Source organism: Pongo pygmaeus, chromosome 8, assembly GCF_028885625.2.
Source record: "Pongo pygmaeus isolate AG05252 chromosome 8, NHGRI_mPonPyg2-v2.0_pri, whole genome shotgun sequence".
Lineage (NCBI taxonomy): Eukaryota > Metazoa > Chordata > Mammalia > Primates > Hominidae > Pongo > Pongo pygmaeus.
Genome location: NC_072381.2, coordinates 127,161,723 through 127,175,417, shown reverse-complemented (window position 1 = coordinate 127,175,417; position 13,695 = coordinate 127,161,723). Strand labels below are relative to the sequence as shown.

The window sequence follows — 13,695 nt, the reverse complement described above, 5'->3', positions numbered from 1 at the left end:
GTTAAGATGGTAGTACTCCTCAAATTCATTTACAGATTCAGAGCAGTGATCTATTAAAATCCCAGCTGGCTTCCCTGCAGAAACTGACCATCAAAAAATTCACATGGAAATGAAAGGAACCCAGGATAGCCAAAACAATCTTTAAAAAGAATAATAAAGTTAACACTATGTGGTCCTGGCATGCAGGTAGGCATGCAGATCTGTGGACTAGAGTTGAGAGTTCAGAAATAAACCCTCATGTTTATGGTCAGTTAGTTTTCTGAAAGGATGCCAAGACAATTCAGTGAAAAGGATACAGCCTTTCAACAAATGGTCCTGGGTCTTTCAAAAAAATGAAATTGGCCCCCTACTTCACACCATATACAAAAATTAAAATGGGTTGGACCTAAATGTAAGAGCTAAAACTATAAAATTCTTAGAAATGCCAGGCATGGTGGCTCACGCCTGTAATCTCCGCACTTTGGGAGGCCAGGGCGGGCAGATCACGAGGTCAGGAGATCGAGACCATCCTGGCTAACAGGGGTGAAACCCCGTCTCTACTAAAAATACAAAAATTAGCCAGGCGTGGTGGCGGGTGCCTGTAGTCCCAGCTACTCGGGAGGCTGAGGCAGGAGAATGGTGTGAACCCGGAAGGCGGAGCTTGCAGTGAGCTGAGGTTGCACCACTGCACTCCAGCCTAGGCAACAGAGCGAGACTCCGTCTCAAAAAAAAAAAAAAAAAACCTTAGAAATATACATTGGAGTAAATCTTTTTTTGTTTTTTGAGACAGAGTCTCACTCTGTCTCCCAGGCTGGAGTGCAGTGGCACGATCTCGGCTCACTGCAAGCTCCGCCTCCCGGGTTCACGCCATTCTCCTGCCTCAGCCTCCTGAGTAGCTGGGACTACAGGCACCCGCCACCATGCCCGGCTAGTTGTTTTGTATTTTTTTAGTAGAGACGGGGTTTCACCCGTTAGCCAGGATGGTCTCGATCTCCTGACCTCATGATCCGCCCGCCTCGGCCTCCCAAAGTGCTGGGATTACAGGCGTGAGCCACCGCACCCAGCCACACTGGAGTAAATCTTAAATGACCTTGGACTGGGCAGTGTTTTCTTAGATATGATACAAAAAGCACAGGCAACAAAAGAAAAAGATAAATTGGACTTCATCAAAATTTAAAACTTTTGTCCTTTCAGAGATCCAGTCAAGAAGGTGTAAAGATAATTCACAGAATGAGAGAGTGTATTTCCAAATAATGCATTCAATAAGGATCTAGTAACCAGAATATGTAAAGAACTCTGACAACTCAATAAAAAGACAACCCAATTAACAATGGCCAAATGATTTAAATAGACATTTCTAAGAAGACATATGAATGGGCAATAAGCACATGAAAAAGATGCTCAGCATCATTAGCTATTGGAGAAATGCAAATCAAAATCACAAAAAGATACTGCTATGTATCCACTAAGAAGACTGCAACCTAGAAAGCAGCTAATAGCAGTGCTCGTGAGGATGTGGAGAAATTGAAACCTTTGTATACTGCTGGTGGGAATGTGAAATGATGCAGCCACTTTGGAAAACAGTCTGGCAGTTCTTCAGTATGTTGACTGCTAGTAGATGTTATGGTTGCACAATTGTGTGAATACACTATAAGTCCTTGGTTTGTATAATTTAAATGGGTGAATTACATGGTATGTAAATTATATCACAATAAAGCTGTTATTAAATGACATTTTACAAGCTTAGATATTTCTTAGTTTTCATTTTGACCAAAAATATTCTGAGTGAAATTACAACAGTATTACTTTATAGAATATGAACATGTGTAATTCTCTCAGCTGGAGTCCCAAAGTAATTTCTGAACCTCCCACCAAATGGGCTTAAAGAATGGGCTGGGGAGCCTTGTTATTTCTGTCACGACTGCTCTGCATTTCTTGCCCTACTCTTTTGCTATTTTATACTGAAAAGCTTCCTTTCTTCTCGCCTTTCCTGTCCCTTCCCTGGTAAAGATTAAAACATTTGTTAATATCTCCTGTCACTTTAAAATATTCTAAATCATACTTGACTTTGAACTTCCAGAGTTGCGTTTTTGTAGAGTATTTCTCTCGCTGTCATTCATTTGTGGAAAATTTTAAATTATTAAATCAGTTTTGTCCAGCTGTCTCCAGCCATCTGCCATTTATGTAAGTATCTTCCTTGGAGTGTGTAACTTGTTTTATTTATGTAGTAATGCTGTATGTGGCAGTAAATAATGAAGTTAAGAGAATAGACTTTCATTCATTTTTGGAAAGCCTAGAAGTTATAAAGTCTCTTTAAGAATAACAAATGAGTTAAATCCCCATAAGAAGGAGAAGTAAAGCTTTGATCTCTAGATTCTTGTCCTTTGAAAGCACCTGTGTTGTGCAATTCATCTGCTGTGAATAAAAAGTTGGGGAAAAAAATCAAGTAGTTGTTGCCCACCAGTTTTCCTTGAAGATTAAAATTTCATGGAGTTGACAACATATTTGTACCACTAGTGATGAAATGCTCATCTCAGAAGAGAGTTTGCAGGATTGCCTTTGGTTGTTATTGTATGAAATTAGATTGTGATACATCAGAGACAGGAAAAGTGGAAGAAGTTCTAGTTGGAACATATTTCTAAGACATCTCAGTAAGCTGAGAGTTTTTCTTAGATGAAATGGCACATGGTCCTTAATCTCCAAATGGCTTATTTTTCTGTTATCTTCAAGATCACCTAAGAAAATGCCTGTTGTGCTGTGCGAGTTCAGCTCTAGAGATTTTTGTCTACAGGCACTGATGGCATTTATTAGGCAAGCAACAAAAGATGATTATAAAGGGGTTTTGTAAGGATTTGGGGTACCTTTTTTCCTTTAGTATATAAATCATAATTTATTGTTAATGGCTTAAGTATTTTTGCTTAGGTTTTAGTGTTAATTATGTAGAATATGCTAAGAATTAGAATCTGCCTTTCTTAGGAACGTAACTAAATGAGTGTAAGACCACAGAACGTTAAGCCCAGAAGACAGAAGTATGTTTTGCCTATAATGATAATCAGTAGTTTTTCAAGTTAATATATTATAACCACTGAAGGGCTAATTTGATGTTTCTTCCTTAAATTAAGGTATTGCTAGAATGTGATCCAAAACTCTATATTTTAATATGTAAATGCATTTTATGAAATTGTTAAAACACTGGTAACTTGGATGGGGGTTGGGTGAGGGTAGGAGGAAACTGTAGAAGTGAGGGTTCTGCATGGGGGGCTGACATCACTCTCTGCTTTGTTTATTTCTGTGTTACTTGAATTTTACAACAGGCATTACTTTGATGACTAAAAATGATGTAGAATTAAAAATTAATGTCGTTATTGAATATTCATTAATTAATTGATAACTAATTCCAAGACAGTTTGTTGAGTTCATTCAGTTTGATAGAGTTTTTAAAAATGGATAGTGTACCTTTCCTTTGTTTCTATCACTGTATGTCTTGTTGATCTGTGTTCCCTTTTTCTAAAGTACTGCAGTTGTAGCTTGATTTCTTTGGGTAGGCAGAATTCTAAATTTGAGTTACAATTAAAGGGTTTTTCACGTGAGAAAAGATAGGCTTAGTATTAATTTTTAAAGGGAAGCTAAATGTTTTTATTTGCTTATGTGTTAATATCTGAGTATACCTTCTTGGTTGAATAAATTGTTCCTGACAGAATGTGCAAATTAAGTTTGAATTAATGTAACTACAGAATTAGATAAAATCTTACCTGAGTACTGAGGATTTTGTGAAATGTTAGAACCTGGTGTATTGGGCATTATGAACATTAACCCAGGGAAGCAGTTAGGTTTGAAGGAAGGTATGGGCAGGAGCTTCACAGATGCTGGCAACACATATTATTAGATGTTTCTGTGCCATTTTTATAGTCAAAGTGTGTTCATGGGAAAACTGAAGCATTTGGGACAGTTGACAAAATTAAGTCGTATTTTAGTAAATTAATTAAAAAGTTTCCATCAAGTTTCAGCATAGTCTGTGTGTTGGTGATAGAATTAGCACCACATTACTTGCAATATTAAACAACAATCCTACAAGCTTCTGAAGGATTTGCACACTAAGACTAAATATAGTTGGATTTCCAAGTGATTCCAAGTGACTTGGATGCATTAACATTGAAGAGAATGAGAGGACTTTAAAATTCATTAGTATCACTTTTTTATAATTATGTATGACATTAAAAAGTGAATAGCTTCTCAATATCTGCTTTATAAGATACTTTATTATGGATTTGACAACTTTGATCCAGAACAATTCTAGGCCTCAAAAGTGTTTGGGGTTAAAAAAAAACAAAGAAACAAAAAAACTGTTGAACTTGATTAATTTCTGTGCCATAACTATAAAAATGCTGCAAATTAATTTAGAAGTTTAGGAGACTTAATTGTATGTGTTTGTTAACAGATAGATACCAGTGGCATCATAAGCCAATTTGGAATTCAGTGGTTGAAACACAGATATTGTAGTGTTTCCCAAAAATATGACAGTGTGTAATTTTAGAGGTTTTTCATGTGATCTCAATAAATAGAACGGAAGTCTATATTTTGACAAATGAAACAAAATTTCTGCTCTCCACAGGGAATACACTTTAAAATAATTGATGCAAATTATACATAGTGGTAGGGTTTTTCATAATCTTGTATTTTTATTTGTATATATCATACTGGAAAAGAGTAAAAATTAAAGGATGACATTTTATTTTAGATAAAATGACATATCAGATCTCACATTCTTATTTGCTAGGGTGTTTCATTTATTGGGGTCTTAAACTATATCTGTCCCCAAATATTTTAGGATAAAGGTTTAAACTGTTGAGCATCATTCTGTATAAATATAGACATACTTTAAAATTCCAATTTAAAAAATTCAAGGTTTTAGATTTAGAAAATTTTGTTTTGCCATTGTTCTTGCTGCTTTTTCACTTGCCGATCTCACCGATCGTCACTTTTTTATTTGTATTAGACTCTAAACATGCTTGAATCTGCCTTTTTCCTGCTAGACACGTTTAGATGGTGGAGATTGTTATTCATGTTTCAATGTGCACACATTAAAATATCCAAAATGGACAGCAGGAACCAAAGTGCTGCCTCTTCCTTTGTTTGTCATTTACCCTGGTAAGGGATGTGATAACCTAGTACATGTTAAACATATAATTGTTTCAAAGTATGTGGACTTTCCCCTTTGGTTGGATAAAGTAATTTGTAAGAAACATATTTTGAAATTCATATGTGTATCGGGATCTAACCAGGAATACCAAAACCACTTCAAGTATTTACAACAGAGAAAATTTAATGCAGGGAATTGGTGATAACAGGCAGTGGTGTTGCTGAGAGCCAAGCAAGGCACAGAAAGGTGACCCAGAGATTAGCAGTAGCAGGAAGATACTGCTACCCTGCGCTGAAGAGGAAAGGGGGCCCAGGGGTCAGGGCTACCCAGAACCCTGACAACTTCAAGAGCAGCTAGAGCAGCTTCCAAAAAGCAGAGCCGTGGAAGAGAGAGGAGAGGTTTGGAGTGGAAATGCCCTTGCTGCTTTATCCCCCCAGCTCCAGTCTCTTGTTACTGGCTGAACCCAGTTGGAGACCAGCTGAGCCTGCAGGAGCCAGCCTCCTGCAATACAGAGCAGAACAGGTGGAGGGCGAGGAACGGAGCTGAGGGCAAGCAGGCGCAGATGAAACAGCAATATTGAGGAAGTTCCTTCTCTTGACAGTTTATGTCCATCTTCATCTTTATCTCCTTTGAATATGTCCCTGGACAAATTAACAATAGAAAATGACAATGGCACTCATTTCTGTGGATGTGAAGGTCCTCTGGCTGGCATCGTTGATGTTCCTTTCTCCTCATCCCTCCATGCCATCCCAAGCTGGTTCTCAATGAAAGACTGTGGTCTTCCCTGCCAGTGTAGAACTTCTTTTTGGCTAACAGCACATAATTAGCTTGTATCTCCTGCTACAAACCTCTAAACAGGCATAGAATGTAGTCATTTGGGGGAATGCCCTAACTGACATTCTCTAAGATGACTGAGATCAGCTAAGCCTCTGAAATAAATTCATATAGTAGGAACACTCTCATTTAGATGTCGGAAGAAGAGTGTTATGCCTGTCACTTTTGAAATTGAGCTTGGATGATTTCTCCTGATTAATTTATGTCCCTTTAGAGAAAGCAACGACTGTTGAGGAAGAATAAACTTTTTTTTTTTTTTTTGCTACGATTACAAAATAAGGGATGTAATCTAACTTAAGTATTCAGAGCATAAGAGCCTTGTATGAAGTGGACATCCAGTAAAATGTTTGATCAAATTTGTAGTGAATGTACTGCGAAAAGTTGATCATTGGCTTTGGGCTTTGAGAACTAGATATAGGAGTTTATAGCTGGAAGACTAAGAAATCTCCTAAAACAGTCCCGTTGATTTATAGAAAAGGAAGCTGGCATTTCTATTTTTATTTTCAGGAGATTCAAATTTAGAAAAATAAAATGCTTAAATTAACCTTAAAAACAACTATTTTTTAGATTACAAAAGTCTTATAGAATATAAAAAAAGATGAGTTTGTGTGTGTGTCCCAGCATGAAAGTCTGTAATTAATTCTACTCCCAGAAATTGATGCAGCAAATATTTATGGAGCCTCTACTGTGTGCTAGGTAGTGTTCTAGGCACTGGGGAAGTATTAGCAGACAAAACAGTTGAAATATTTCTTCTTACAGCACTTTATTCCTAATGGAAAGGGAAATAGGCAGTAAATATGTGTCAGGTGGCAGTAAGTGCTATGAAGAAAGGTGAAGGAGAACTAGAGTGGATTTCCTATTTTATGTGGGTCCAGGGAAGCCCTCTGACAGTGATCAGGGGAGTAAGAGGGTGAGCTGTCTGGTGCTCTGGGGAAGCGGGTAATTCTGGGCAAAGGGAAGGGTTAGCAATAAGTTCTGTTAACAGGCTGACATATATGTCTCCAGATTTTTTATATTGGACTTTTAAATAAAATAACTATTGTTTATACTGTGCCTACTTTTGCCTTTCACTTGACAGTCTATCTTCCTTTGTCTTTTTAATAGTTGTGTATAACATTTCATTCTGTGGATATACCTTAACTCTTTACCCAGTTCTCCATCGATGGACATTCAGGCTGTTTCCAGTTTCTAATATTAGAGAGAGTGTTGCCATAAACAGCTTCATACATGCATGGAAACACTTGTATGGGTGTTTCTCTAGGACAGTGGTTCTTTTTTTTGTTTTGTTTTGAGACAGTCTTGCTCTGTCGCCCAGGCTGGAGTGCAGTGACGCCATCTCGGCTCACTGCAAACTCCGCCTTCCGGGTTCACGCCATTCTCCTGCCTCAGCCTCCTGAGTAGCTGGGACTACAGGCGCCCGCCACCACGTCTGGCTAATTTTTTTTTTTTTTTTTTTTTTTTTAGTAGAGATGGGGTTTCACCGTGTTAGCCAGAATGGTCTCGATCTCCAGACCTCATGATCCGCCCACCTCGGCCTCCCAAAGTGCTAGGATTACAGGCGTGAGCCACTGCGCCCAGCGTGTGGTTCTTAACCCACTTTAAAGGGCTTGAGAAAATACTGAAGCTCAGGTCCCATTCAGACTAGTTTTTATATTAGGGTCTCCGGGGAGGGGATCCAGGCTTTGGTATTTTTTAAAATCTCAGGTGGTTACGATATGTAGTCAGGCTTGAGAACAACTGCTGTAGGATTGTTCTTAGAAGTAGACTTATTGAGTCAGTGAAAACATTGTACATTTTAGTAGATACTGTAACATTATTCTCTGTATTCTTTAGGATTAGGAGTGACTGCCAGTAATAGAAACCTAAGGTAATATTGGGTTAAACAAGATAGTTTATTTGTAATGTAAATATCTAGACATAGGCAACCCGGAACTGGTATGGCTGTTTTGTTCCATGAAGTCCTCAGTTGCCCAGGTCCCTTCTAGCTTTTGTTTTGGCTGAACTGAAAGTAAGCTCTTAGCCCACAGCTCCAAGGTGGAGGGTAGGGATCCTGCCATGAAGTCCACGTTCCAGGCAGCAGAGTGAAGGAAAGGCTGAAAATCGGCAAAAGGTACAGGTCAGCTATCCTTTGGAAAAGATGCCTGGAAACTTCCACAGACCACTTCCACTTGTATCCCATTGGCCAGAACTTGGTCATGAGCCCACACCCAGCCGCAGGAAGGCTGGGAAACAGGCTTTTGTCTGGGTGACCTGTGTACCCTGAAGAAAACCGGGGCTGGTTTTATGTGAAAGAAGAGAAGGACAGATAGTGGCAGCCACCAGCGGTCTCTTCTGCAGCTTCCATGAAAGCTGTAGGAACCTGCCCTCCTACTTAAGACCATGAGGGTGCATTGTCCAGACCTGGTCATTCACAACTGCAGTCAGCCAAAAGCTTCAGTGCAGAGATTAAAACTTCAGATAATATGTTGGTACAGGGAGAGGCAAAACAGACTTAAATCAGATGCAGGAATGATGCTGGAGAGTTGTAAACTTTATCATGTGTCAGAAAATAATAAAGGTGCAGGAGGCCAGTGTTTTAATTGGACACACTTTGTCTCTGCTTGATGTTTCAGCTGTCATCCTGGAGGGTCTTTATCACCTTCAGCATGGCAGTTGTTACTTAATTGCTAACATACTCAAGTTGGTGTTAATATTAATGTTGCCCACCCTCGAACATACTCATCAAAGATATCTTAATACATAATTTTTATGTTTTGAGTTAAAAAATTTTTTAATTTTTAATTAAGAAATGAAGGCTGGGTACGGTGGCTCAAGCCTGTAATCCCAGCACTTTGGGAGGCCGAGGTGGGAGAATTACTTGAGGTTAGGAGTTCGAGACAGCCTGGCCAACATGGTGAAATCCCATCTCTACTAAAAATACAAAAATTAGCCTGGTGTGGTGGCACACACCTGTAATCCCAGCTACTTGGGAGGCTGAGGCAGGAGACTCGCTTTAACTTGAGAGGCGGAGGTTGCAGTGAGGCAAGACGGCGCCACTGCACCCCAGCCTGGGCGACAGAGCAAGACTCTGTCTCAAAAAAAAAAAAAAAAAAGAAAGAAAAGAAATGAAAAGTTTGATAAGTGACATTTTACAAATCAGTATTTTTTGTCGTTGCAGTGGATGAAGATCGCAGTACGGAACCTGACCGATTGCAGGTGTTTCACAAGAGAGCCATCATGCCTTACGGTGTTTATAAGAAACAGCAGAAAGACCCAAGTGAGGAGGCCGCTGTTCTGCAGTACGCCAGCCTGGTGGGGCAGAAGTGCTCCGAGCGGATGCTGCTGTTCAGAAACTGACCTGTTCGCCTCTGCCGGGGGGTTCCTGTGTTGTGCTGATGATTTGTGCCAGGATACATATTCAGTACCTGTGGGGAAATAACTGTCACCACCCACAAATTAGACATTTTTTATTTTGACTGTCTATGGCTTTTAAAAAATATTTTGTGGCAATGTATCTGTGAGAATCTCATGGTTAATATAAAGATTTTAAAACTGCATTATGACCTAGCCCCCATAATTGGGGTTTATCATTTTGGAGGTTTCTTTCTAGAGCAAGATATGCTCAAATTCTCCTGTTTGTATTTTGTAAAATGAAGAAGTGAATCTAAGTAACTTAATCACAGTTGTGTATTTTTTTTTGGTTCTGTTAGAGAAATTAAAACAGACTGTTTCCTCAGGCCCATTTTAAACTGAACTTATGCTAGGAAACCTTAAGTATGGGAAAGGTAGAAAGTTCATTTCATCACTTAGAAAATATGTCTTCTCAAGAACAAAACTGTGTGCTGTTACTCAGTGTTCAATATTAAATTGCTGCCAAATGTTACGTAGTTTAATAGAGAACTTGAAAAAATAAAACATTACAATGGATCTTGTGTTAGCTTCAGGTATCCATTTGTTCAGGACAGTCCTGTTCATGTCTGTTGTCTTGGCATAGTTTTTTCCCCTAGAATATAGTACTCCCTTTTACTCTAAAAAATATCCCAGTTTGGACAATAAAATACATAATTACTCTAGTTATATTATTTGCTTTATTTCTAAAAATGTAAGAAATTGAATTTTTTTAAAGAAAAATGTTGGTTCCTGCCTTGATCTAAGCCTCATCCAAAGGAAATAAATAGTCACTAGTTTTTTATCTTACAACTCAGGACATTTGTCTTTGGTTATTAATGGAAATTAGTATGTGATTACTTTCATAGTTGATGCCACAAATCACATTTAAGAAGGAATCATTCTGACCTCTGTTCCAGGACAAGAGCTAGAACAATCCATTTCTTGTCCTTTGATGTGAGACTCAGAGTCAAGGTGGCTTCTGCCACCCTTAGTAACTCAGAGCAGAGGCCAGCCTCCTCCTTCCCTCTCACTTTCTTTTGCTGAGTCCTTTGCCCACCTGTCAAGGTGGCAGGTACTGTGCTGGATACAGGAGGACAGTCAGACATGTCCCTTCTTAGCTATAGTCGAGCTGTCTGGGAAACAGGATGAAGAACAGAGGAGGGTTATTTTCTTGTGCCCTCTTTGTCAGCTGATCCCCTCTTCTGCTACCAGCTGTTTGGCCAGCAGGCCCTTTTTAGTCCCCACTTTGCCCATTTTTCTGTTTTGGTTCATCGTTTCTTAAAAGCCATATTATAAAACATGGTAGTTTGAATCCTGTTGCTAATTTTAAACTTTTCTCTAAAATATACTGAATTTTGACAAAAATTTGAAAATATCCTCAGCTAACTAGAATAAAAAGGATCATAAAACAATGATTTTAAAAATGAAATCTCTAGAAACTCAACATCCGAGTCAGCCGTATTTCTTCAGTCAGAGTGTGTGTGTCACACCTGCCAAGGTGCCGAGTACTGTGCTAACCGAGCTAGAGTAGTGAGCAAAGCCATTTTCTCTGATCACAAGATTTTACATTTTTCTGGGATTTTGACCTGCAAAATAGTCTCGTAAGAGCATTTGAGAGACTTACTTGGAACTGCCTTCAGAATCTATAGAGCCTTTTTTCTCTTTTTCCTCTAAAATGAAAAGAGCTTCATTTTATGATTATAACAAAAGTGATACTGTATGCAGTTAGAACATTAAGAAGTATAAATAAAAAGTAAAAGTCATCTAAAACCCTACCATACTCAAAAGAAGAAAAGAACTGTCATGTATGTATACACACATACCTATGTAATTTTAATATAAATAGAATTATGTTCTACATGCTGTTTTATTTCCTCAACAGTAAATTATGGACATGTCTGAAATTTGAAATTTCAAAATAAGGCTTTAGAAAGTGTAGTAAGTAATCTCTGCATTATTAAAAAAAAATAAGCAGGGTAGGGCTGGTACTTGGCTCCCTTAGCATTTGAATGTCTAACTTGATGTTATCACTGCATCTTCCCTCCTTTTGTCTTTGTGATTAGCGTGTAAAATGGTATTCATAAAGATCACAACCCTTGAATATCAAATGAAGAGAAAACTTGACTCCAAGTTTCCAAGGAAGAAACTCTGGTTTCTTCCTGCAGAATTCATTTTCAGAGGAAAATGATGAATCATCCCTGTCTGTGAACCACTGTGCTTTCCGACGGTGGCATTGTAGGTTGACGCCAGCAAAGCCTCAGAGTGACTTGAGCATTGGAGATCCTTCTACTTGGCTGCTGTTTTCATGCATTATGTTTGTTTGAGAATAGATAGTGTATTGATCCGAGTAGTTAAAGTGTCTTAAAAGGACACCTATTTGTCCTTTCGAGCCCCAGCTGAGTGAATATTGATAGTGAGCTAGAAAAGCATAGTCAAGAAAAGTGACCCACCTTCTTAGCTGACCAGCAGTTTAGCTGAGAGATCTGATTTTATGTTCGTGGCTTTCTGTAAAGAAAGACACAAGGACTTTTCAAAGACAGTTTATATCTTTCCAAGGCAGGAAGCTTTGCATTTGCAATCTTAGTGTTGTGTCCCCGTCTGATTTCAAATACATCACACCTGCCTTCCTGTTTTGGAAGCAAAGATGTAGTTTCGATTCCCCGTGCTACCATCCTTATTTAAATTATTTCCATTCTAAGAGATTTTTGTTATTTTTTTAAATGTAATCTGAGCACTTTTTTGTATTCTAAAAGATAGATGCTATCAGATAAATATATTGTTCATTTGATTAAAATTATTTAGATAAATATTACTATGTTGACTTTTAAATAGCTTTATCCTATTTTTCATTCATTTTGCAAATATTTGTTGTGTGTAGTTTTTTAACATGTCAGAATCTATTATGTAAAGGAACCTTTTCAGATTTCTGAACAGTATATGCTTTGATTGTATAGGCTTTATATTATTTCAGTATGAATAAAGATAAGGAATATGAAACAGTTAACTAAAATGTATCTGTCGTTGCTAACTTGAAAGAAATGAAGTAGAAACAGTTGGAAAATGTTTGAATTAGAAGTTATTCAAGTGCACATTCTCTTCTAAAAGAAAACCAATGACTGTAAGGCAAAACAAGTTTGATTGCATGTGGTATTTTTTGCTCTTGTATATGCTTTTTGAACAAGCTATTTGATAAAGCCTGAATGGAAAAAATAAAAGCTGTTTCTATCTGCAGCGGCTCTTGGTGGTCATTACTTAAAGGACATGTTTTCATCTTTAAATTCCTGAACACATTTCACCTGCTGTGAATATGTAGCAAACAGAGGTAAAACATTGGCTATATGAATCATAAAATTTAATTTTTACTGAATGGAGTTCCAGACCATGTGGTTATCTAAATCAAAGTATGGTGGGTTCCTTTCTCAGAAAGAGAGTAAAATAAATCCCATTTTAAGCCAAAAGTCTGGATTTTCACAAGATAAATTAGGGAATAGACTTTTATAACCCAAAGGGATTCAAAATAGGACTTCATCAAATTCAAATGTAATTTATCTTAGAACGTTTACAGAGAAATTTTCAAAAATATAAAGTGTGCTTTAATTGTTCATAATAGTCTGTGGTATATTTATGCAATACATTTACTAGTGTTTTATCTCTACAGTAAAGAGGGTCCTGGTAGGTTGGTGATAAAATGAATCCTATTCCCAAGTGATTTAAATATTAGTTACAATTCCCAGTGACATTTTTTAAGAATGGACTTAGCCTTTTCTTAGTTGAAATGGACAGGGTTCATCAGGAAACATTTAGACAATATAGAAAAGAATACTGAAGAAAAGTAAAAACACCTTTAATCCCATCAGCAGCAACTCCTGACTCTACCTTTCACGTTTTGGTGTAGACTAAGAATTAAAGTTGCTGAAGACATTTTGTTTTCCGAATTTTTATTAGAGCTTCAAAATAGCTTGCATGCATATAGAGAGCATGGTTTCCTTATCTCTTCATCTGCAATGTGAAGAAACAATTCTAAATTAAAAGTGCTGTTTTTAAAAGTTAGTATAGCAGCTCTTACTATTACGTGGCATTTGTAATACCACTCGAAATGAAGCATTTCAGCCATCTTAGGGGCATCCTTCGCTTGTCTGGCACGTATAAAGCAGACTATTAGTGACTAGCACAAATATTTTTGTTTCTTTGATCATTAAAGTTTGATTAAATGCAATATTTTTAAAAAGTGGTTTTAAAGATTTATTTATTTTAATGTTGCAGGCTAGAGTCATTATAAGAAAAAGGTCCTTTGGGAGGCCAAGGCAGGAGGATTGCTTGAGGCCAGGAGTTCCAGACAAGCCTGGGCAACATAGTGAGACCCCATCTCTGCA

At 37.7% G+C, this 13,695-nt stretch overlaps 1 protein-coding gene across 17 annotated transcripts in view; it reads left to right on the top strand.

Moving 5' to 3' along the window:
• ATE1 (arginyltransferase 1) overlaps window positions 1-12,553 on the top strand; it is a 189,366-nt gene extending 176,813 nt beyond the window's left edge. For 15 of the 17 annotated variants that reach the window (XM_063670354.1, XM_063670358.1, XM_063670353.1 and 12 more), the window contains one exon: window positions 9,111-12,553. In XM_063670354.1, the coding sequence (XP_063526424.1) occupies window positions 9,111-9,371 (261 nt within the window). In that variant the 3' untranslated portion in view covers window positions 9,372-12,553. The remainder of the gene's footprint in view (window positions 1-9,110) is intronic. The other 2 variants (XR_010127483.1, XR_010127484.1) reach the window with 1 other exon arrangement.
• Window positions 12,554-13,695: the final 1,142 nt, after the last annotated feature.